The sequence below is a fragment of the Grus americana genome, chromosome 5, assembly GCF_028858705.1.
Source record: "Grus americana isolate bGruAme1 chromosome 5, bGruAme1.mat, whole genome shotgun sequence".
Lineage (NCBI taxonomy): Eukaryota > Metazoa > Chordata > Aves > Gruiformes > Gruidae > Grus > Grus americana.
In genome coordinates, this window is record NC_072856.1 from 19063999 (window position 1) to 19085678 (window position 21680).

The following is a 21680-nucleotide window of genomic DNA, read 5'->3' on the forward strand; positions in this document are numbered from 1 at the left end:
GAACTTCATGCAGTTTGCATGGGCCCACCTCTCCAGCCTGTCAAGGTCCCTCTGGATGGCATCCCTTCCCTCCAGCATGTCAACCACACTACACAGTTTGGTGGTGTTGGCAAATTTGCTGAGGGTGCACTCAATCCCGCTGTCCGTGTCACCAACAAAGATGTTAAACAGTGCCAGTTCCAGTACCGACCTCTGAGGGATGCCACTCATCACTCCATTTGAACATTGAGCTGTTGACCACAACTCTTTGAGTGCAACCATCCAGCCAATTCCTTATCCATCGAGTGGTCCATCCATCAAATCCATGTCTCTCCAATTTAGAGACAAGGATGTCATGCGGGACAGTGTCAAATGCTTGGCACAAGTCCAGGTCCCTTGTCCACCAACTCTGTAACCCCATCATAGAAGGCCACCAGTCATGATTTGCCCTTAGTGAAGCCATATTGGTTGTCACCAATCACCTCCTATAAAATACATATACTATTGCTTGAGTGTTTTGCAGAAGATTCACTTACCATGCAAGCCCATTTTCATGGACAACTTCTCCAAATGGTATGGGAGATCCTCTGTAGTAGCAGGGGCATTCATTAGCAGGCACACATTTGCCCCTCTCATCCATGTAGGTTCCATTTAAGCAGGTGCAGCCATCAACTGGGACAAACTTAATGTTGCATGTGACATCAGGCTCACTCAGAGACCGACAGGTGGGTTGACAGGAAGTGATGGTATAGCTGTAGCTCAGGGATTTGGGACATGAGATGGTGTATTTTGCTTGAGAGAGGAAAATAGAATAGGTTTGTTAATTCCAGATGGTAATTTCTGGTGGGGAAAAAGAAACTATAGGCAGTAGAAATAACATGTAAACAATACTGTACACCTCTGCCTATGTTGCATCTTTCATGTAAATGTATTTCTGAATACTTCCAGAGTTAGACCTGAAAAGCTACTGTACATGTATGCAAAGAAGAGAATAGTTTTTCAAATGAAATTTCAGAAAGAAACCTCCATTTGGTGCTGCCTTTCATTGTGAAGACTTTTAAACCTTTTGAAGTACAAGCTACAATGTGTCCCTGAATGCCTACTGGTATGCTGCAAGCAAACTACTGGATCAGTGGAACCCGGCGTGCTGCTTCAGAGCCCTTTCATTTGCAAGTGCTCTGGTTAGTATTACTAGTACTGTTATTCTAATATGTCACATTTTCTCTACAATAACTTGTGATACATAAAGCTGAAATTCAAAGTTGCACAGAAACAGGTGGAGGCACTTCCATAAGAGTTTTCCTAAGAAAGCTATGGCTCCCATCTATTCATATTCACCCTTGCTAGCAGTGGATTGATTCTAATGGAACAGCAGAGAATTACTTCCAGGAGTGCACTTAACAAAATCCCTACCTCAACACTTACTATATTTGTCTTAAAATCAGTATAAAATAATCTCTAATCAGCAGTTTTTATTCACGTGTGTTCTTTGGAAAGGGGATAGTTAGGAGTACTTACAGCAGACATCAGTCCTCCATCCACGCAGCTGGATTCCTTTTGCAGCACAAGCTCTCACATAGGAAGACAGGGCTGCACAGAGACAGTCCTCACTATTTTCACAGTTACATGTGTCAAACATGCAGTTCTAAGAATGCAGAGAAAATAAAAGTCTCAGCACTGGTAATATTTTCAGTCTAAGAAAAAAAAAAGAACGCTATCTTTCTGGTTTTACATGCAGATATGCTCACTCATAGACAACACTAACATAGCTTTATCACTTTCCAGTCTTTGCCTAATTTTCCTGGCAGAGGAGAATGAAGGTAATGGAAATTCAGTCAATTTCTGCAGTTATTATTAGGAAATAGTGGTCTTAAAGTCTGTCATACATTTAACGGCTTCATGTTCCCCTGAACCATATTTACAAATATACTGCACAATAGCATACAAAGCTCTATTTACAGTACTCAGTCTAGACACATTATTTCACTAGTGTCCATACCTGGATGATTCATAATGAGAAGAAAGACTGGCAACACATTGATAGCAGAATGATGATAACTAGCTAATGGGCTTTCTGTGCCAAGTAGTTATTAATGACATATGAGGCTGACAAGACAGCATTTCACTGATATTCAAACAATCAGTTGAAATGCATTTACATACACTTCCTATTATATGTATATATCCATTCAGGAGCAAATAGCTGCCCTTTCATTTGCAAGGAAGTCAGAAGCCTGAAGCCAAGACTGACAACTGAAATAAGGTAATGTTACAACACAAACAGAAACACATGTTGAAAGAAGGAAGTGCAGCAGTACAGAAATGAAAATACAGGCATTGCATAAAACGAGACATGTCTGGAACAGTCCTTTTCTAGTAGCTAGTTGTAATGATCCTATTCCTATTGTTTCCAAAGGGGAAAACAGTCTAACAAAGTACCATGTGGTAAACAGAGGGATTCACGGCATAGTGACAATCAGCAAAAGGTCCTTTGCTGTCAGTTAGTAGTCCACACCAATGCTGAGCATATTTTTCTGTGAAGAGAACAAACAATACAAAGGCACATTACTCTTTGTATTTCATTAGTCACAAAACCACACTGCCCTGGTCTATGAAGCCAGTTCTGAAATTACATCAAATCTGTCCTTTTCCTGCCTTTTTTTCATTTAGCTTGTGGGCTAAGGTTCCTAAAACCAAAAAGGAGGACTTGCTGAAGGGGATGAATAAAAGATTTCCAAAGATACTCCTGCAATCCACTTCACTGACACCAAGCTGTCAGCTTAGACATTTTCTGTGTTTTCGATGACCATGCAGTTACCTTCACTTATGTTTCTATGACTCTTTCTTTACTTTGTTACTTATCCCTCGTGCTTTCATTTTGAATATTTGTTTCTGATTTCAGATGTATGTTTTCACCAAATACATAAGTCATTATTCTCTTATCTTTGGTTTCCAATGGATGTATTTTCCTTAAGACTGAGCAAAAAAACCTAGAAAAAATTCTAGGAAGCACGCACCGTTATCAATGCTGAGTGCACAAGGGTTTTCAAATCTCTGCTGGATATTAGGGCATGTAGCTTGAGTTTTCCATGTATTAGCAAATGCTGTTGCTGTTCCTTCAATTATTCCACTTATGACCTGGAAGTCATCAGTTTGGATATTATTGAAATTTCCACAGAGACCTGTTGAAAAGCAGTGAAAAGTTTATACTGCTCATACTAGACCAAAGACCTTAAGCAAGATGTTCTTATATTTCATTCACTTACCACAGGTCTGGTCTTTGAAAATAGGATCCAGTCGCACAAACACTTGCATGATTGGTACGATTTGGATTTCAAGGTGGACACCAAAGTTTGTCTGTATGATGATGAAAAATGATGATGGTCTGAACACGGTGGCATTAGCTACAGATGAAAAACAGAATGATTGCTTTCTGAATGAGGTCGAATGCTGGAAACAGTGCATCATTATACTATTCTTGAATTTCTGTCACTGTTTCTGAGGTGAAATAAAGCCAATCTTTATGAAAATGGATCAGAAATATAGATCAAAATCTACAGTTCAGAATTTGTTGTTAACTTTATTTGCTGTCTCAACATTAAGCAATTGGATATTACTCCTTCCAAGAGAATAAGAAGGAAAAACTTTATGGCACTGAGTGTTAAAAAGAATTTTTTTTTTTTTTTCCCCCATAAGCTTGTACAGCATACATTGGAGCCCTCACTCCACTGGAAAGGGAAACTGAGCAGATCTGGAGGTCAGGGATATCACATAGAATCATTACTTATTGCGACAGTGAGCAAAAATCTAATTTGTCTGACGAAGTGTGAGCACGGTGGTGGTAAGTTAGAAAAAAAAAAAAAGGAAGAGGAAGAAAAGATGAACAGATGTCTTCTGTGTTCAATTTTTGGCAGTGAGAAAGAAGTAAACTTTACAGTGACCAAATCAGGGAAGTGTAAATGCTGTTTGCTGCTGTTTGAACTCTTGCCTGTGCTTGTACTGTCTCCCATTTCTTTATGGCACCAAACTTCCCACTTGACTTCAAAACTTCCTGTGTGGCTCAGGAAATAAGTGTGAACATGCAGGTTATGAACAACTCAGAGTCCTTTTATCTTTCATAGTTCAAGAAAATAAGCAAGGGTGGAGCTGAAGTTCTGAGATTATTGCTCATGGACTGTTAGAGAACAAAATACCTGCTGAGATGGGCAGCTGAGTGTAGATCGAATTCACAAACACACCACCATCAGGTTTGACTTCGATGAGCTGATAAGGAAGAGCAACAAGAGGTAACTGTGTGAAGGACAGCTACAGTCCAAAGAATAATAATGGTGATGACTCCAGTGATATTAATTAAAAAGATATTAAATAAAAAGGGTAGGGTTTTTTTCTATTTCAGGTCCTCCTTCTTTCCACTTTGTACACTTTACTAATTTTCCCTGACATAAAAAAATTATTTTAAAGGTACTTTCTCAACTCCTTAGAGAATTACATCATCTTGGTTTCTTTGACCACATCTTTGTGATTAATTACATCCATTACTGTTGTACTTGTAGTTTCTAACCTAAAAGCTCATGTTTTTTCCATCTAATTGCAGAGAAAATAGCTTTTTTCTGCTTTGTGAGTATAATGTTTTTCTTAAGGAACCTGCACAAAGCCAAATTTATGGCTGACCTGATTTTCATAACAAAATAAATTTCTTTTCATTTGATTAAAAATAACATGTACTTATCACATATGCTGACCATTTGAGAAAGAAATGCAGCTCCCTGACTAAAGCCTAGCTTCTTTGCTTCCCGTATATTTAATAGTTGTTTCCCCATGCTTATTTTGCATTCTTACAGTTTGTCCTTTATTCATGTTGAGGGTCACTGTCTTTAAGCACGTCTCAGTGTCTGTTAGGCCACATTTGCGTAGTTCTACCAGGATGGTGAATGTTTCATGTTTAGAGTCCTGAAAAAAAATGCCAACAGATATTTAATGGAAGGCCAATTACAGAAACTTTCCCTGTAAAATTTTCTCTCAACTCTGGAAAAATATTTCTGTTTCTGGAGAAGATCCAGACTTTCCCAAATCCTAGGCCTTCTTTGGCCTAAGATTCCATTTTGTCTTTTGTAATGATTAGGAACGATGAGACAATTAGAATCTGGTTTTGTATTTTATTGATGATATCCATATTTGGAGTTTTTATTCATGTCCATTTCTAATGCTTGGTTCAATTCTACCTTATCTCTCATCTTTCTGTAGCTGGTATCAATACTAGACAAAAATGTCACATAAAACATTTTTCAGGAGAACAGTAACATACAGCTTTGTTTTTCTTACTGAATTGTGCAGATAGGGAAAAAGGAAAGCAAAGAACAAACAGAAAAAGCCCATAAAAGATCAAAACATTGCACTTGCACATTGCTGGAATTAAATATTTTTATTATAATTAACTTCTAATTTTTCTATTTCTTTTGACTTATTTTTAAATCTGTTTTAAAAATGTTCAAAACCTAAATGAAATGTATCAGTTGACTTGAACTGTTTTTCTGTATTTGAACTTCTCAGAAATGAAATAAAAATATTAGACTTGTAAATTCAAATTATTATTTTGTTTTCAGAACTGTTAGTGTAATTTTTCAGATTTTTACCATTTGGCCTAATACCATATAATACAGTAACATGTCAAAAATTAAGCAACTCTGTAAGAAAGCTGGATTAATCACAGTGAAGAATGTAGACTAAGCAAGTTCTTAAAAAAGGCAATGCTCTTCAGCAATTACTGCATCACTGAACTGGAAATTCCCCAGTAAGCACCATATACTGTTGCATGCCATCCTAATAGTTAACTGATTATTGTCATTTTATAGAATCACAGAATCATAGAACGGTTTGGATTGGAAGGGGCCTCAAAGATCATCTAGTTCCAATCCCCCTGTCACGGGCAGGGACACCCTCCACTAGACCACATTGCCCAAAGCCTCATCCAACCTGGCCTTAAACACTTCCACAATTTGAATGAAAGCATATGTTCTAGTAAACATCTGGCTAAGTGAGAGGCAAGTTAACATCTGTATGTCAAAATAAGTTTCAAAAGTGTTGATTGAGATCATCTTTTCTTTCTATAAAAGTATAAGGCTTTATGACCTAGTCATAACTGATTCCCACCTTAGAAAGGACGTAAGTGCAGTCTCCATGGTGATCATAATGCTTTTTATCATATGTGGAAATGTGTGAACCTCCCTCTACTGAACATATTCCTGGGCATGACATGTCTTGGCAACTCCACTGGCCTCCATTGCAGGTACTGGAAGAGAGAGAATAAAGTTAGCTGAAATCAGCAACAGTGGTCCAGAGTAAAAGAAATTACAGTGACATTAGGTTCAGCTATTTTGCTACTGTTTTTCCCTTCAAGCTGTAGTTTGGCACACGGTAAATCTAGGCTTAAGACTTTCCAAAACATTGTGAATATGTGTTAAAGGAATGACTCTGGTATGCATTTACTTTGTTTATTTAATTGTTTTCCTTCTTTGAACAGGTGAACCCTCCAGCAACAGGTATTGGATGAGTAATTCCTTGTTTTTTTGCAGTTAACACAATGACAAATTAAAATATTTTCTGTTTTTTTATACAAACCTATCAGAAACTAAAAGAAATGGAACTCCACATCTACTGATGCAGAGCGTATCTGTTCTCTAAGGTGAGGTGGTTAGTGCACAGGTACAGGATTAATAATTGTGAAATTGAGGTTGTATTGTGTCATGCTTTGCTTTCTCCAGAGAAAATAAATATTTGCAAATACATAAATGACTGCAACTTCATTCTCCTTAGAGAAATCCAAATGTTTGAACAAAATAAATGAAGATGAAGCATTTTAATTGATTGGTGAGAAATCTAAACATTGTAAATCCTTGCTTTGATCACCTCGAGTTAGAGTGCAAAGCTAGTTAAGGCTGTTGCTAAACAAAACAAAGAATGTTCTTTAGGGATATTTTGGAACTGTAGCAGTCAGTTAAATACACATATCAATTACCAATGATGCAATTGCATATAATAAACCATTAAACTCATTAAATATATGAGAGGAAATAGTAAGTTAGGAAAGTAACAAAAGTTACCAGGAATGGCACTGCTCTGAAAAAGAAGTTCCTGTAGTGTAGGTGTTGCCATTGTAAACACAGGAGCACTGCTGTTGGGGAATGCAGCCAGAATTGTTGATGTCGTCAAATACAGTTCCTAGATTAAAAAAAAAAAAAAAAAGAAAAAACCTTGATCAATTAAATAGGCATTTTCTATACATTATTTTTGTTTGTTACAAATCCTAAATATCATCTTGGAGACAGATCTGCAGCTGTTGTGAATGGACATACCTGGGATGGTAGGCCTATGCCAATTTGCACAGTATTCTTAAATTCCACCTGCTTTGAAAGAGGGGCTTATTTTAGCACAGGTGGCTCGTTGAGAGACTGGTCTCGATCTGTTTGCTGTTCTGCTTTCCTTCTTTCTGAATATTGCACATGTGTTGGCAATTAATTCAGGTATCTTTTCTCAGCTGAGACACGACAAATGATTGTCACATGCAGCTGTGCAAAATGCAAATACGGGAGGCTTAAACTGCATAGAACCTGCCCAAATCCTACAGGGAATCTGTTGTTGTTCCTTGAGATCAGAGATGTGAGTACATAAGAACTTGCCTGGGGGGCAGAAACAACCATCCATACAGTGTTCTTCACAAAACTGAGATCGTTCTGGATTGGTGCATGTGTCAGCACAGGGTGAGCTGCACTCCTGGTACTGCATGTTGTAAGGACACTTCTTGGCTGAAATTTTAAAGGAAGAGATTTTTTTTTTTTATTTTAGTCAAAAGTATTTCTAGTTAACTGTGTATGAAAATACTTATATTCATTTAAGTTTTTCAGCTAGACGTAAAACCACACTAAACTGCAGATCCACCATCAGCTCTCAAAATTTGCAAATTTAGTCACCTAGATCCATATTTTATAGTTGATGTTTTCCAGGACTGTCTGGTGCTGAACTGGCTCAATGACTGGATTTCTGAGGACAGCAAGGTAATGACCCCACAAAATCATCAAGGCCTGTGTTTCTACTGAAGGCATCCTTCTTGTGAACATCTACATTGCTAGTTAAATGTAAGGCTTAAGTTCCTATAGCTTTAGTATATTTGCATTTTTCAGATACCATTGGAAGAGCAAATAGTACCTCATGGGTTTTTGGAGCAAATGCTGGTGACAGTACCAACAGCTACACCCCATAATCTAGTATGTATTTAATTCACTGCAAATCTCTATGAAGTTTACAGTGGTGCAAACTTCTCACTACCAAGCAAGAGGAGATAAATAAGTGCTTAACCAGCCAAATACCTGTGAAGATCCAGTTAATAATTGAGAATAAAAAATGCTGGAGCCACCATGGGAAAACAGGAATACAAGCAAGCAAGTATATGTCATTCTTTCTCCTTCTTTCTCCTTATTTTCTTCCTTTACTTCCAGTTAATTTCTTCCCTTACTTCCTTTATGTCCCACTTAATTAAATAACACTTTGACTCTCAATTAGAGTATTCATGTAAGTATTTGATAGTGTTTAATCCAGTTTGCATTAAAACCCTTAGCTCTTTTGCTGAAGTCTTCAATGCTGGAACTTCTACATCAGAACCCTCTGGAGAATACAGTCTTGAATGGCCTATAATTTCTCATGCATCCTTGGCATCATTTGAGAGCTTGTTTGTTAATACTGAGCACAAAGTGAGGCTATATCTCCAGTGATACTTACGGCACAGTTTTGAGGTTCTCCAGTTCAGAGGATGCCCACCAGCATGAGCACACTGCCGGGAGTATTCAGCAAAGGTGTCACAGATACATGAGGCATTTTTAGACTCTTCAGAGCGGCACAAGTCATCTTGGCAAGCCATAATGTACTCTCTAACATCAACTAGGTCATTACACTCTGCAAATGCAGAGCTGGTCAATGTTTTCTGGCATATGTCATCCTTAGAAGAAAAAAAAAATAGATTAAACAATTTCCAGAAAATAGAAAGGAGCAATTTTTTTTTTATTGTTACTTTGTATAATTATTCTTTGATAGAATCTTATATTCCTCTTTAAGTTGCTGTTGCCTGAGGGATTTTCCTGTTGATCCCTCTGAAGCTGTAGAAAGGTATAGATAAATTTGAAAGAAAAAATAATAGTCAAAAGATCCTTACAAAATTATCAGTGCAATTATCTGGCAGGGTAGAAGTGAAGTCTTCACAGTGTTCTGTTGGCCCATCCATTTTCTGCATATTCCCAAACTGCAAGGCTGTCATCTGAATATCTGTGTAAAATAAGTTTAATAATGAAGGTTGGGGTTTTTTGTTCAATGCAACTGCCTGTTATCTTTTTCTTCTCTCAAGAATTCTACTCAAGACTGGCCAAGGCAGTTAGTTCCCTTAAGTTTTTAAATTTAATCATCATCCCATCCAAAGGAAGCACTACATCTCACTGTCTCAATTTACCTTGCACAGCACCCTGGAAAAAGTAAACATTAGAAAATAATTCTCAGCTTATTATATCTAGACGCAAACTAAGATTTTTTTACCAGAAAAATAACAAACTGTTTTCAGATTGTATTGAGCCCATGCAGGGAAGAGAGAAAAGAATCTAAACAGGGCTTTGGACAATGGAGATGGCTGTGAGACAAGGTTTAGGAAAAAAGCTCTAGCTGGGAATAGATAGAATGATGAAGATAAGATCTTATAAAGATTATGCAATTTAGCAGGCAAATGTGGATATACCAATTTTAAGACAGAACTGAAACAATAAATATACCGACTACAGTTGCCTTTAATTGAATATATTTCTATATTGATTTATGTTATTAGTGAAAATCATTTTTATGGGGTTAGCTGGTTAGGTACATAAAACTAGGGCATACAAGAAATATGCTATCAGTTGTTAGCACCAATACTATATTTATACTTAAAGAATTAAATCACATTATCTGATGTCTGTACTACATATTTATCAATAGAGATTGAATCATATCTTCTGGGTTAATAATTTAATAGGATAGGAAAGAGGAATGCTGATGATGTTAGACTTAAAATAATACAAAAAAAGCATGTTGGAAACTCCAGAAACCAATTTTTATTATTTAAAAAACTTACTGTTTGAATAGAACTCATTGTAAATTGGAAAGCCATTGAAGTCTCCACAAAGTCCACAGGTCTGATTGGCATATTTCTCATTCAATTCCAGCTAAAATGATGGACAGTACATTGACAGAAGTTAGTATAAATATTCTAAAATTTATGCAAGACCACTGAAAGCACCTGTGTAATTTTATTTAGCAATCTAATTCAAACCTGGGAGACAGAATGAAGAGTTGGCCTGGATATTATTTACAATGCAGAGTCCAAGCTATTGATACTATTGATGCAGACTTAAGTTTTTACTGTAATACCTAGATTGCTCTCACCCTTTTTCTCTCTATTCATTTTTCAGAAAGAAAACCATATCCACAGCAACAATGAAGTCCTAAGACAGTGAAATTCTACTAGAAAATGGTATTTGAATGGTTAAGTAGGTCCTATAACAATGCCAATATGTTAATGATATAATGGAAGTGATTTTTCACCCTATTTTAGGGAGACGTCAGCTATCCACTAGAAGTAAATCCATGTAATTTTTTTTTTAGGACTACCTGGATGCAAACCTATTTGTATTAAGAAAGAATTGCTCAACAGTATGAGATGGGAAGGGCAACTGTAACCCCCTAAACAGACAAGGACTGGCCTAATCAAAGATTAACTCTGAAGGTATAGACAGATCCAGGAGCAGTTCTTACCAGAATACTGTCATCTTCATTCCACATTAACACAATACCCATTTTGCTAGCAACTTTCACATAAATGCTACTTTTCTCTATCGTAATTCCAGATTGGCTGTACGGCAGTTGAACTCTGGGAAAAGGCAGAAAGAATGCTAGGTATTTTCTGATCCAGATGTTTGATAAAGAGAAAAAAAAATAGCTTGTGGTATCCAGCATCTATAGGGATACTAAAATAATGCAGCTGTGTGGAAAGAAAAGTGATTAAAAAACATAACGTCACAACATCATCAAATATGGATCTGAATTTGTATCCAATGTCTCAGGATTTTTTATCCAAATTTTAATTTTGAGGTAATCTTTAAGGGAAGGATTGATTTACTATGAAAGCAATTATTAGCAACTTATACATTATTTATATTGGTAAAATTGTCAGATTTATTGAAGAACACACAATTTCCCCACACACACCCACCCCAAATACAACAAAGTATTTGGCAAATTTGAAAATAAGGTCTCTGGTTACCAAACAAGTGTTACAAATAAACTTACGTGTTGCTGTTAATCATAACAACATCCTTTGTTAGTTCAGCAGCTACACCTTCAAGTTTCATGATGATACGGTTGATTGTTGGAGCATTTTCCACCATTACGCGCCTAATCTGGATGTTGAAATCTTCATAGGGAGTATTGCAGTGGGATGCAAAAATGTAATTACAAAGCCCAGGAAAGGAGAATATGTCTCCATCAAAGGTCTTGAAGTGGAAGTTGCCCCATGTGCTGCACACACGGCCATTGTGAGCAGGATTGGAAGCTGTGAATTAAAACTAGCTGTAAAAAAATGACTTAAAATTCCCAACCGTAACATGGTGAAAATCAACTAGTCCAAGGCTTCATTTTATCATTGAATAGTTTTCGTCTGCCTGCCTTCATTTGTTATTTTCTGTCCATCTATCCATTATAAAACTGTATTCATTCTTCACTCATATCTGTTACTCATCTTATATACCCCTATAAATGGTTATAGTTATGTTCAGCTAGAGCTTTATTAGTTGTCCACATTTCAGCTAACAGTTCAATATTATGTTTCTTAACCACCCTCTTTCTCCTCTTAATCCCTGACTTCCTTTACCAGTGCCTTTCCCTTAGATTCCTCTGTCTACATTCCCTAAAATTGAAAACTTATTGAATATATTTCATTTCCTTTACTTACGTGTTATTACTGGATTTGTCAACATTGGCTGGATGATGTTCACCTTAGATAAAACTGTAGCAGAAGCTAGAAAAAAAGTAAGAAAGAAAACAAAAACTAGTGTAACAATACCAAAATTTGCACCTAAAATTGACCTAGAAAGGACTAGAAAGTTAATATTGCAGATCCAACGAAACAATGTTAAGCCTACTCTATTTTACACAGGGCAAGGATCAGGTTAAAAGTGTGTACAGTTATATCATAAGAAATTGCTTTCAACTCTGATGATCTACATTTTCTACCTTTTAATTTTGACCCTTTTATGAAACTCTGTACAGTGTTAGGGGAGGCAGAAATTCACAGCTCTGCATATTAGAGTGCTGCAGACACACTGAACAATACAACGGGTAAGCTGTACTAAATTAGCCTGTTACTACAAAAGCATAGCTGCCTTCTCATTACACCTCCTCTTTCTAAGAAGAAAATAAAAACTTATCCCCTTTGCTCTCTCTTTAGTATTTTTCTGTCAAGGGGCTGAAAACCCTTAGAAATTACCACAAAGCCATTGTACAGGGTGATCACAAATCATTACATGGTAAAGATCAACAAAGTTGCGTTGCCATCCTGATTTCCTAATATCAGCTGCTAATTTTACAGCTTGCCAAAGTGGTCTCATTTCCTTGTTTATAAGGAACCAAACATCCTGCATGTATATTCCACTTTGATTTTATATATACATATTCATGCACATATGCACACGGCCTCTACAAACACACCTCTGTTTTCTTAGTTACCTATTATTATACAAATATAACCATACTGTGTGTGTTTACTAACTGGTATCTAATAAAGATATTACAATTCTTATCTAGAGAGGGACTTATTAATACACATTTATCTTTATTTGACATTACCAGCAATATGCTAAGGAGGTTTTTTAAAGCATTTTTATTATTTAGTAGAGATGTAGCAAATAAATACAAATACAAATACACAGTATAAATTAACATACTGTTTTGTTTCTGTTGAACAACCTCAGTGTATGTGCTTCCTGTTTCCTGTTGGATTTCAATCTGGGCTCCTGTGAAGAAAATATAGAAAACATATTAAGTACAATAACCTGTATATGAACTTTTAAAGCAAAGCATTTAGATAGGATCAAAGGACTCAGATACATCTCTGTAAAACAAAGGGGAGAGTCCTTTATCACATCAGAAAAAATGAAACGGGCCCCCCAAAAAAGTAAAATGTAATTATAGAAAGAGACTTTCTATTACAAATACACAGAGTTTGAAATCCAAATAACATTTCATGTATATCTGCTTTCTTTGTTTCCCTTAAAACTCACTACAAGGGATTCTAATAACTGGATTACAGCCCTTATTTCACTGCTGCACTAAATCTCACTATTATGTGAAACAATTACAGGAAGAATTCACAAAATATAAGAGAGTAATTTATTCAAAATTGCTGTGTAGTAGCTAGGTAATAATAAGAAAAGGCACTGGTTAAAAGAAACAAGAGACTTAGGGCTTGATCCAGTAATGGCTACAGATATTTATATGCCAGTTTCTTTAGTGCCTAAGCATAGGGCCTTCTGGAGCAGATCTAAAACCTCATTCAGGGATCTAGATGTGCTTTACAGCTGGATGCAAGAAGTTACCTCTGAGTGATAAAACAAGGGCCCATAGCCTGAGAAGTAACCAAAAGAACCAGGCTTCCTGTTCTACCCCTCTTCTCACTCTGAGATGGTTCAAATTCACATCTTCTCTGCAGAAAACCTTAAGCATCATACTGTAAGTCTACTTGACCAAGGGTTCTTGCTACCCCACCTGAAGCTGAGACACGGTGCTGACAACAGTGGGACAGTGACAAAGGAAGAAAAAATAGGCCATGATCATGTGACCACATGATTAGGGCACTCAGCTACATCAAAAGTGTCCTATTTTTGTGCTTTGCTTTCAGGATTATTTTTGTACCTCCAGTTAAATGGTTACTGGATCAGCTACATGAATTGTCTTTCAGATGAGTTCTTCTCTCTATCATGACTCCATAAGTTTTTAATTCCTTTTCATGCATGGCCCAGCAATACCATACCAGAGGATGTATTGGCAAAGACTTGAGAGATGACAAATATTGACCTGAACACTCTCATGCCTGGAAAAAGACCGACCCTGAGCTCCTAGGTTGGTGCTCTAAGCTCTTGTCTTTTAAAAGTAAATATGGCAGGCACTTCCTGTGAAAGAAAAATGGCTACAACTTTATTTTGTGAAGGACCAAATCCTGTCAGCATGTGATAACTGTGCTTGGAACATGTTGACTAGCATGTACCTATAACCTGCCAAGTCTAAATCCTCAAAGTGATGAAGGTGATGATCAAGGTTATGAAATTACTAATATCTGAATCCTGATCAGGATTATGTGAATGAGCACTCTAGGTGTCAAGAGAATTTCTCTGTCAAGTCAAGTCAAATTAAGACCCCTTTTTCCTTATACAATAGGTGGGAAGAGTTCGCTGACTCAGAACTGGATCCGTAAGACCCATCTCACTGTAACAGGGAGCCACGTTGGTGGAAGAGGGGGAAATGCTGAAGTCAGGGGTGTGTCATGAACCCCAGTCCCCTTTGGTACTTACGTTCCTTGCTGAGCATTTCCTCCACTTAAGAACCTCAGCCCAGATACCTCCCTGAAAGCTGGACAACTACCTTTGCCTTAAAAATAACTGGATCAGGAGCACCTTTTTAAAAAGTTATTTTTCTGTGTAACTTCTGGCTGTGTCCACCATGTAAACAGATTGAGTACTTGATCCCAGAGCTGAAGGATGCCTGTCTGAAGGGATTCAAGCCCCCACTCCCAAAGAGGTCTTCAAGAGACTGCTGGCTTTGGAGGAGAGGGCTCTGGGCAGCCTCACCATATCTAGAAGTTGCTGCGGTATCTGCGGTTTCTTTCAGCCCTAAGCTTTTAATTCTTTTCTCATTTAATTCTATGCGTGACCACTCGTAATGTACAAAGAAGTAATTTAGGACAGAGTTTAACCATTTTCCATTTCCTGTTAGTCTTTCAGTATCACAGATAATATCATTATATAAATGCATCCATATAGTTATAATTGATACTGACAGGTGAGACAAATGCCTCTGTAAGTCTTAATAATAGGCCAGAATTTGCTCTCACCCAACAGGCATCTCAGCGGGCATAGAATCATAGAGTGTTTGTTTATTCTAGCATGAGAACCTTGCTAACAGAGCAAAATAGTATATACATGTATTTTAGTCTGTTAATTTTTCTCAAGGAAACAGCAGGAGCTTTTTTTTTTATCAAATACATCATTCTGAAGGAAATGATAGCTGCATTGGTTTATTAAGCAATTGCACAATGCCACATTGTTGACCATTATAAAAATAAGCATCTCTCAGTTGTAAAAACAGTCAAGATAATTTACTATTTGATAATTTGGGAACTGACCTAATTATTAATATTTCTGGATGCACCTTGCTAAGTCTATATCCAGCTGCCAATCCACATATGCAATTATTGTTACAATTAATTTATAAAAGTTAGTATTTGACCAAAATATAAAGTCAGGCACAGAATGTTTCTGGAGATGGCATGGGACTGGGCCAAGATTCTTTAGTCATAGAGAACATCTGAAAATATTTTCCGCAGATTGTGATTCAAATAAAGAGGAGTTTGCTGGACACTGTTTAACCACTACTCATTTTCTCAAAGGAATTTATCAGATATTAGCATTGCACAGTACAAATAACTCTTGTTCAATGAATGGCTGAAGACCACGTTGGATGAGGCTTTGGGCAACGTGGTCTAGTGGAGGGTGTCCCTGCCCGCAGCAGGGGAGTTGGAACTAGATGATCTTTAAGGTGCCTTCCAACCCAAACCATTCTATGATTCTATGATTCCATGCTTTTAACTGACATTGTGTAACTCTAAACATAAGCTTCTACTCTAAGTGACTGTTGTATTTTGTGCTTAAATCAACTTGCCGGTATTTTAGTGTTTATTTCACAAACTATAAAGTAGCCTAAAATTATATTTGCACTTGTCAATGTTTTGAAAACGATATGCAAGATAAATTTACATTGGCAATCTGAAGATTTAAAAATGTTAGCTGACAGGACAGTAATTACCGTACATGAATGGGACTGACTTAGCAAGCTTGTAATGCAAGTAATTTCAATTTGAGTGGTCCTATTGACTTAATAGGGCTACTCATATTAATAAAAGCTTCCAAGACCAGGTCTGATGGATATAATATTGACAGGAGAAAAAAAAAAACATACAAAATGATGGATTACATGTGTCAGATAAATCTCCCACTCCTGCTCACACTCAATATCAGTAATTTCTATAAATATTTTGCATAGGGTATTACCAATGCACAGTGAGTTACTGAAAATCATTGCCACATGAATAGTCCCTTCTAGTCTCTTTTGCAAAAGAATTTGCAAGAAATCTTGAGGAATCTGGTATTAGCTCTTGGTAGGTGACAAGATACTGGAAAAGATTGACCAGTGGTCTGATCTAGCAATTAGAAAATGTAGTGTTTTAAATTTCATAAAAACCATAACATTTATAATGAATCCTAATACAAAATGTATCAGGAATAAGGCATAAGTGATACTGACATTTTTAAGATATGAATAATGGTTCTTTTTTATTTGATCGTCAAGGCTACCTTCCAAATGTAGTTATATGCAGTATTTTGTGGTAATATTAAATTAAAACAGTCCAGTTAATAGACAGACATTAAATATTTAAAGAAAATTGAAAAAAAGATATAAAGAAATCTTGTTTAAATGCAACCATCTCTTAAGTGAAACAATAAAATTAGTACAGTTGTTTAAAACATATTACTAAATCTAAACAGAGTATTTTTTCTTTTCCCAATTAAAACAAATGAACAAATAAACAATTTCTTACCTATCTGATGGATACAGCAAACTGCTAACAGGAAAGCCCACTCTGCTACCCATAACCGCCTGCCAAACCCCATCTTGAGTGGAGTCTGGCACAAGGATGTGGGGTCTGAAGTTGGTCAGGAGGAGTAGTTCACCTGTGCTCTGTCAGTCTTATATAGTAGGTGACTTTGGCTTCAGTCCCAGATTGATTCAGATAGTCTAGAAAGGTGGGGTTTGGGGGATTTTAGCAAATGAACAGGTAAACAGAGGATGCTCTTCCTTCCTCAGACACTGGCCAATGGTATTTGCATTTTAGGAGGAGTATATACATATACGTACGTATATTTTGTTAAGGTTCAGTCTAATAAAGAAACATAACATGATTGCAAATAAAACACAAGTCCTCCTCCACAAATAACAGGTCCTGGAACAAATGTAATTTGGTGTTACTTTACAGTTATGCAGATAGCATGCAAGTAACTATTCTAGGTTTTTCAATACTACAACTGATGCCAGGCAGCTCCTTGGCAAAAAAATCCACCCTGCTGATTTCTGAAGTCTGAGGAGGTGTGGAGTAATTCATATGTGGGGACCCAGCAGTAGGAAGTCACTCTGTGCCTCTTGGGGCAGCTAATCTTCTTGTAAAATAACAGACTAATAACCTTGAAGGGTCCTGCACTCTCACATGATCACACTGAGTGTATGCCATGGAGACCCTTCTGTGTGGCGCTGACAAGCATTAGGCACCTATCTGAGGAACATTAAGCCAGCTTCACCTAGACTACATTTATTAGAGATGGACTTAAACCTTAATATCTAATTCTCTGCATAATCTGATTTACCTTCTCATAGAAAATATCAGGAGTAATTTCAGACAGACAGCCTTACACCAGCTTTGTAAGAGAAAAAAATATTAGATTGATTATGGCCTGTGACCATAATCACATTGTTTCAGTATCATTCTGTGTAATTCCATTCACACCCATGGAGTTATGAGGACTACAAATTAGAGAAACAGCAATGAATCAGGCCTATAAGGCTTGCCAGGAAATGTTTACCATTTTTTTTCCTGAACATTGGCTTTTTGCAGTTCTACTGGATTATCATTTCCAAAGCAGGAATGAATGTATACTTCAATAAACACAGACAGCATTGTTACTTCATATCACTTCATCCTTCTTTTTTAGCTTGGCTTCAAAGATAGGTAGGATGAATTGCTCTGGGCAGATTTCTGTCCCTTTCCAAGGACAATAGACCTCAATTTAATATGGTACAAGATGGACAAAAATGTTCACAGTTAGTGAAACCATTCTTTTAAAACTGCTATGTTTGGCAAAAAGATGCACAGTCCAGCACTTGGTATATACATAACATTTGCCCTCAGTTCATCTTCGGCCTCCTGCCAGTTTACAAGAATAGAGTAGCTAATGGCAAGATCTTCATCATAAGAAATGGAATGAGAGCTGCTCCCAGTGGGGGATTTAGCAAGAGGCACCTGGGAGATATAATTGGGGTGGGAGAGCCACAGGAGAAGGGGGAAAAAAAAAAAAAAAATGTATACTAGGATGTGTAGAGATGCAGAATGGACTTTCTTTGTGTGAAATGGGACAGTATTATCTTCTGCATGTCTGGTAAGATTCAGTTCAGCAGTCTCTACTGATGTTTGTCATTTCTGCTGAAGCAGGGGAAGGAGACAAAGCTGGGAAGGTGTCCCACTTGTAAAATATGATCACAGCTGGATGCCTAATTCCCTTGCAGCCTTATCAAAATTCTACCCTGCAATTATATTTTTTAAAATATTTCCATAAAAGAATAGGAGATTATAATACAATATTCTATTCAGGTATTACTGAACTGTGTCTTTTTTTTTAATTTATTTCAGTGCAGCCCTTTTTTCCACTTTTGTTTAGCACTGAATATATTAGATCCTCACTCATTTAGTATTATAGAACAAACAAAAAAGAATTCCTTTACAAAGACGTTTGGACTGACATCAGCGGTAGCTTACTATGGCAAGGTTGGGGTACTTAAGTCAATACACTGGCCGGCTACAGCATGAAACACGTTCCCTGTCAAAATATCCAGGATGTTTAATGAAGTTACATCTTCATAATCAGTAGTTTACACACCCTAGATCTATATCTTCATGCTTCAGCAGACCAGGAGAAAAGACTGGATTTCCTGCCCATAGAGCATTGTTTTATTCTGTGCCATTATTCATAAATTCATCTGTACATAAAGAAGGCAAATGATATCTTGTTTACATGACCAGTTAGCTGTATTAAATAAATATACACTAGTCTCACTTAAGCAATTAAACAAGCCACCCAACAAACTAGGCTTTCAGCAACTAATGAGCATATACCTTTAGCAATGGGCTACATGTGATGGTCAGAATTAGCAGAGTTTACTTCCCTTCTTAGTTACACCCACCTCTGCAAGAGGGGAATAACAGAATGCCAGGATCATTTTGTGTTACTTTAACACATTTGGAGAGAACTTCTAGTTTCCCATTGGGTATAATAGAGCAAGGGACTACTGGTAAAGGGAGGAGCTTTCTGAGGGGGCAATTAGTGCTTTTGATACTTATCTGTTGAAGGTGGGGTGGGTGTCTGTACCTAGGATGACTAGGTGTGTTAGTGGGTTCAAAGCTATTTTTCCCTTTGCCCTGTCTCTTAATGGAGTTTTTGCTAAGCAGAGTGCTAGTATCAAACACTTCTTTCTTCTTGTAAGATAGTTTTTAGTTTTAACTTGTTATAACTCTTTGTGACTAGAACAATGTATGTCAAACTTGAATATGCTACTTCAGTAACCATGTACCAGTACACAGTATTTATATAGCTGTTGTGAAGGTTGTCCCAGTTGTATCTGAAGGTGTTTTTCAAAAGATGTTACTTAAATATTTTCCTCAAAACTTTACATATTCCGGACTTGTTATGATTGTTACTGCTCAGACTGAAATTTTTGATCTCCAGGGAGTAGTGACATTCAAATGATGTTCCAGTTCTCAGCTTTCCAACTATAGAGGCTCTTTCTCTTCCTTTCTCTCCACCACAAGAAGTGGGTGAAATTCATAATGACAAAACAGGTACAGAAGAAATTCAGATCACTCTGTTAGAATGCTTATGAAATTTTGAAAATTACCGGGCTATGAGATTTTACTGATTACCAGGGGAATCACATCTGTAGATGGGAGTATCACAAAAACCAGAAGGGTTTAAGTAAACATGTTCATTGGTCATGTGGGTGGTTGCTCCAAGTGGTTCTGGTAGATTAAAAATAAGTAGTTGGAGGACTTTTGAATTTCCCAGATGGTACACTGAAAAAAAGGAGTAAGATCTCATTTTCAGTTGTATGAGGGGAAAGAAACCCCAGAAGCAAATTTTGAAGTATTTTAGTAACAGAAACTTAAGCAGCTGTCTTTATTGTTAGTGTACACCTGGAATCCACTAAGGGACCACAGTTTTGGTATTGCCTGGCACTAAACCAAAACACTTTTGTTTGCAGGAGGGAATGTTCAGGGAGATGTTGAAGGCATTTTTGTTTCTTTCCTGTGTTTTTGTCTATTTTTCTCAGTTATAATGCTGTGTGAAACCCAGAAGCTTACCTTGGGATCTCAGCATAAAAAAAAACATGATTAAAGATAGATCTGTAGAATTAATATAGACCAACTCATTTTATAAGAGGTTATTGGAAATTAATTACAACAGCCAAGTATCTGGCCAACAAATATTCTTCTGACTCATATTTTGATCTTGCATCTAAAATCTATACCAATGGATTTGTCACTAAAAGTTCCTCTTGTAGCAGTAAATCCAATATATGTGTTATTTGACCCATAATTCTGACAATGGATATAATCTCTCCAATTTTACCTTTATTTCTTGACTTCTTGCATAGAAGTAGGGATAAAATTTGAGACATTGATTATACCAATTTAATATAAAATTTCCAATGCCAGATAAAGTGTGGATATTGTAGATACTATAAATAATTACAACCTGAAAGTAGATCATATAATATGAGGGTGGTAAAGGCAAGTGTTCAGAGGTTAGGAAATGGTAGTATTAAGACTATTAATGAAACCAAAATTCATCTGCCTTCCGTGTTTAAATTACAACTCCACCAGTGTTCAGAACTTCTACCTCCTCACAACGTGATCAAAGAATATTGAGACCTGGGTAAAGCTGCATTGTGCCTCCGATCTGTGAAGTCTTTGCTTGCCATGTGAACTGGGAAAATGAATGAATAATTGGAGTGGTCAGAGAAGAGAATATTTATTGTGGTGTGGAAAGTAATGTAAAGTAATGACAGTCTGCAATTAATGTAAACCAAGTCAGTATTAACTTAAGCAGAGGATCTGGCACACCCTTTCCACCTAGCTCTGTAGAGGTTTAATTGCTCTTATTGGCTTGTCCTGCTCATGCTTTTCTCATCTTTCTCGGATACTCTCCACTGTTCTTTTCTTCCATCCATCTACAAGTGACTCACCAGGGTATTGCTTTCCAGCCCTACGGAGGGATTCACTCTCACTCACCACCCTTTTTTCAATGGCCTGTTAACTTCCCCCTGTTAAATACATGCACTGCCACTGTGGAAGAAAATGGTGGACACACTCTGGCCATAGGCTCCTTCCCCTGGTTTTTGGAATAGATGATGTAGTACGTTTTCTGTTTAGTATAACATGTCACACCACTTGAGAAATCTCAGAGAGGTTTCTCCATGGAAAACAAAGCTGCACGCAGCCTCACGGTGAAAAGAATGTTGAGAGAGTAAAGTCTTACAGT

The 21680-nt window shown here is 37.0% G+C and overlaps 1 protein-coding gene across 1 annotated transcript in view; it reads right to left on the reverse strand.

The window, feature by feature from the left end:
• The window catches only part of LOC129206728 (mucin-5B-like), a 47532-nt gene extending 30544 nt beyond the window's left edge, over positions 1 to 16988 (reverse strand). The window contains exons 1-18 of the mRNA XM_054826474.1: positions 16916 to 16988; positions 12990 to 13058; positions 11999 to 12064; positions 11338 to 11599; positions 10804 to 10918; positions 10124 to 10214; positions 9182 to 9291; positions 8752 to 8968; positions 7656 to 7781; positions 7080 to 7197; positions 6130 to 6268; positions 4819 to 4929; positions 4173 to 4242; positions 3246 to 3383; positions 2997 to 3161; positions 2419 to 2513; positions 1498 to 1624; positions 516 to 771 (exon numbers count right to left, since the gene is read on the reverse strand). Of these exons, the coding sequence (XP_054682449.1) occupies positions 516 to 771; positions 1498 to 1624; positions 2419 to 2513; positions 2997 to 3161; positions 3246 to 3383; positions 4173 to 4242; positions 4819 to 4929; positions 6130 to 6268; positions 7080 to 7197; positions 7656 to 7781; positions 8752 to 8968; positions 9182 to 9291; positions 10124 to 10214; positions 10804 to 10918; positions 11338 to 11599; positions 11999 to 12064; positions 12990 to 13058; positions 16916 to 16988 (2348 nt within the window). The remainder of the gene's footprint in view (positions 1 to 515; positions 772 to 1497; positions 1625 to 2418; positions 2514 to 2996; positions 3162 to 3245; positions 3384 to 4172; positions 4243 to 4818; positions 4930 to 6129; positions 6269 to 7079; positions 7198 to 7655; positions 7782 to 8751; positions 8969 to 9181; positions 9292 to 10123; positions 10215 to 10803; positions 10919 to 11337; positions 11600 to 11998; positions 12065 to 12989; positions 13059 to 16915) is intronic.
• Positions 16989 to 21680: the final 4692 nt, after the last annotated feature.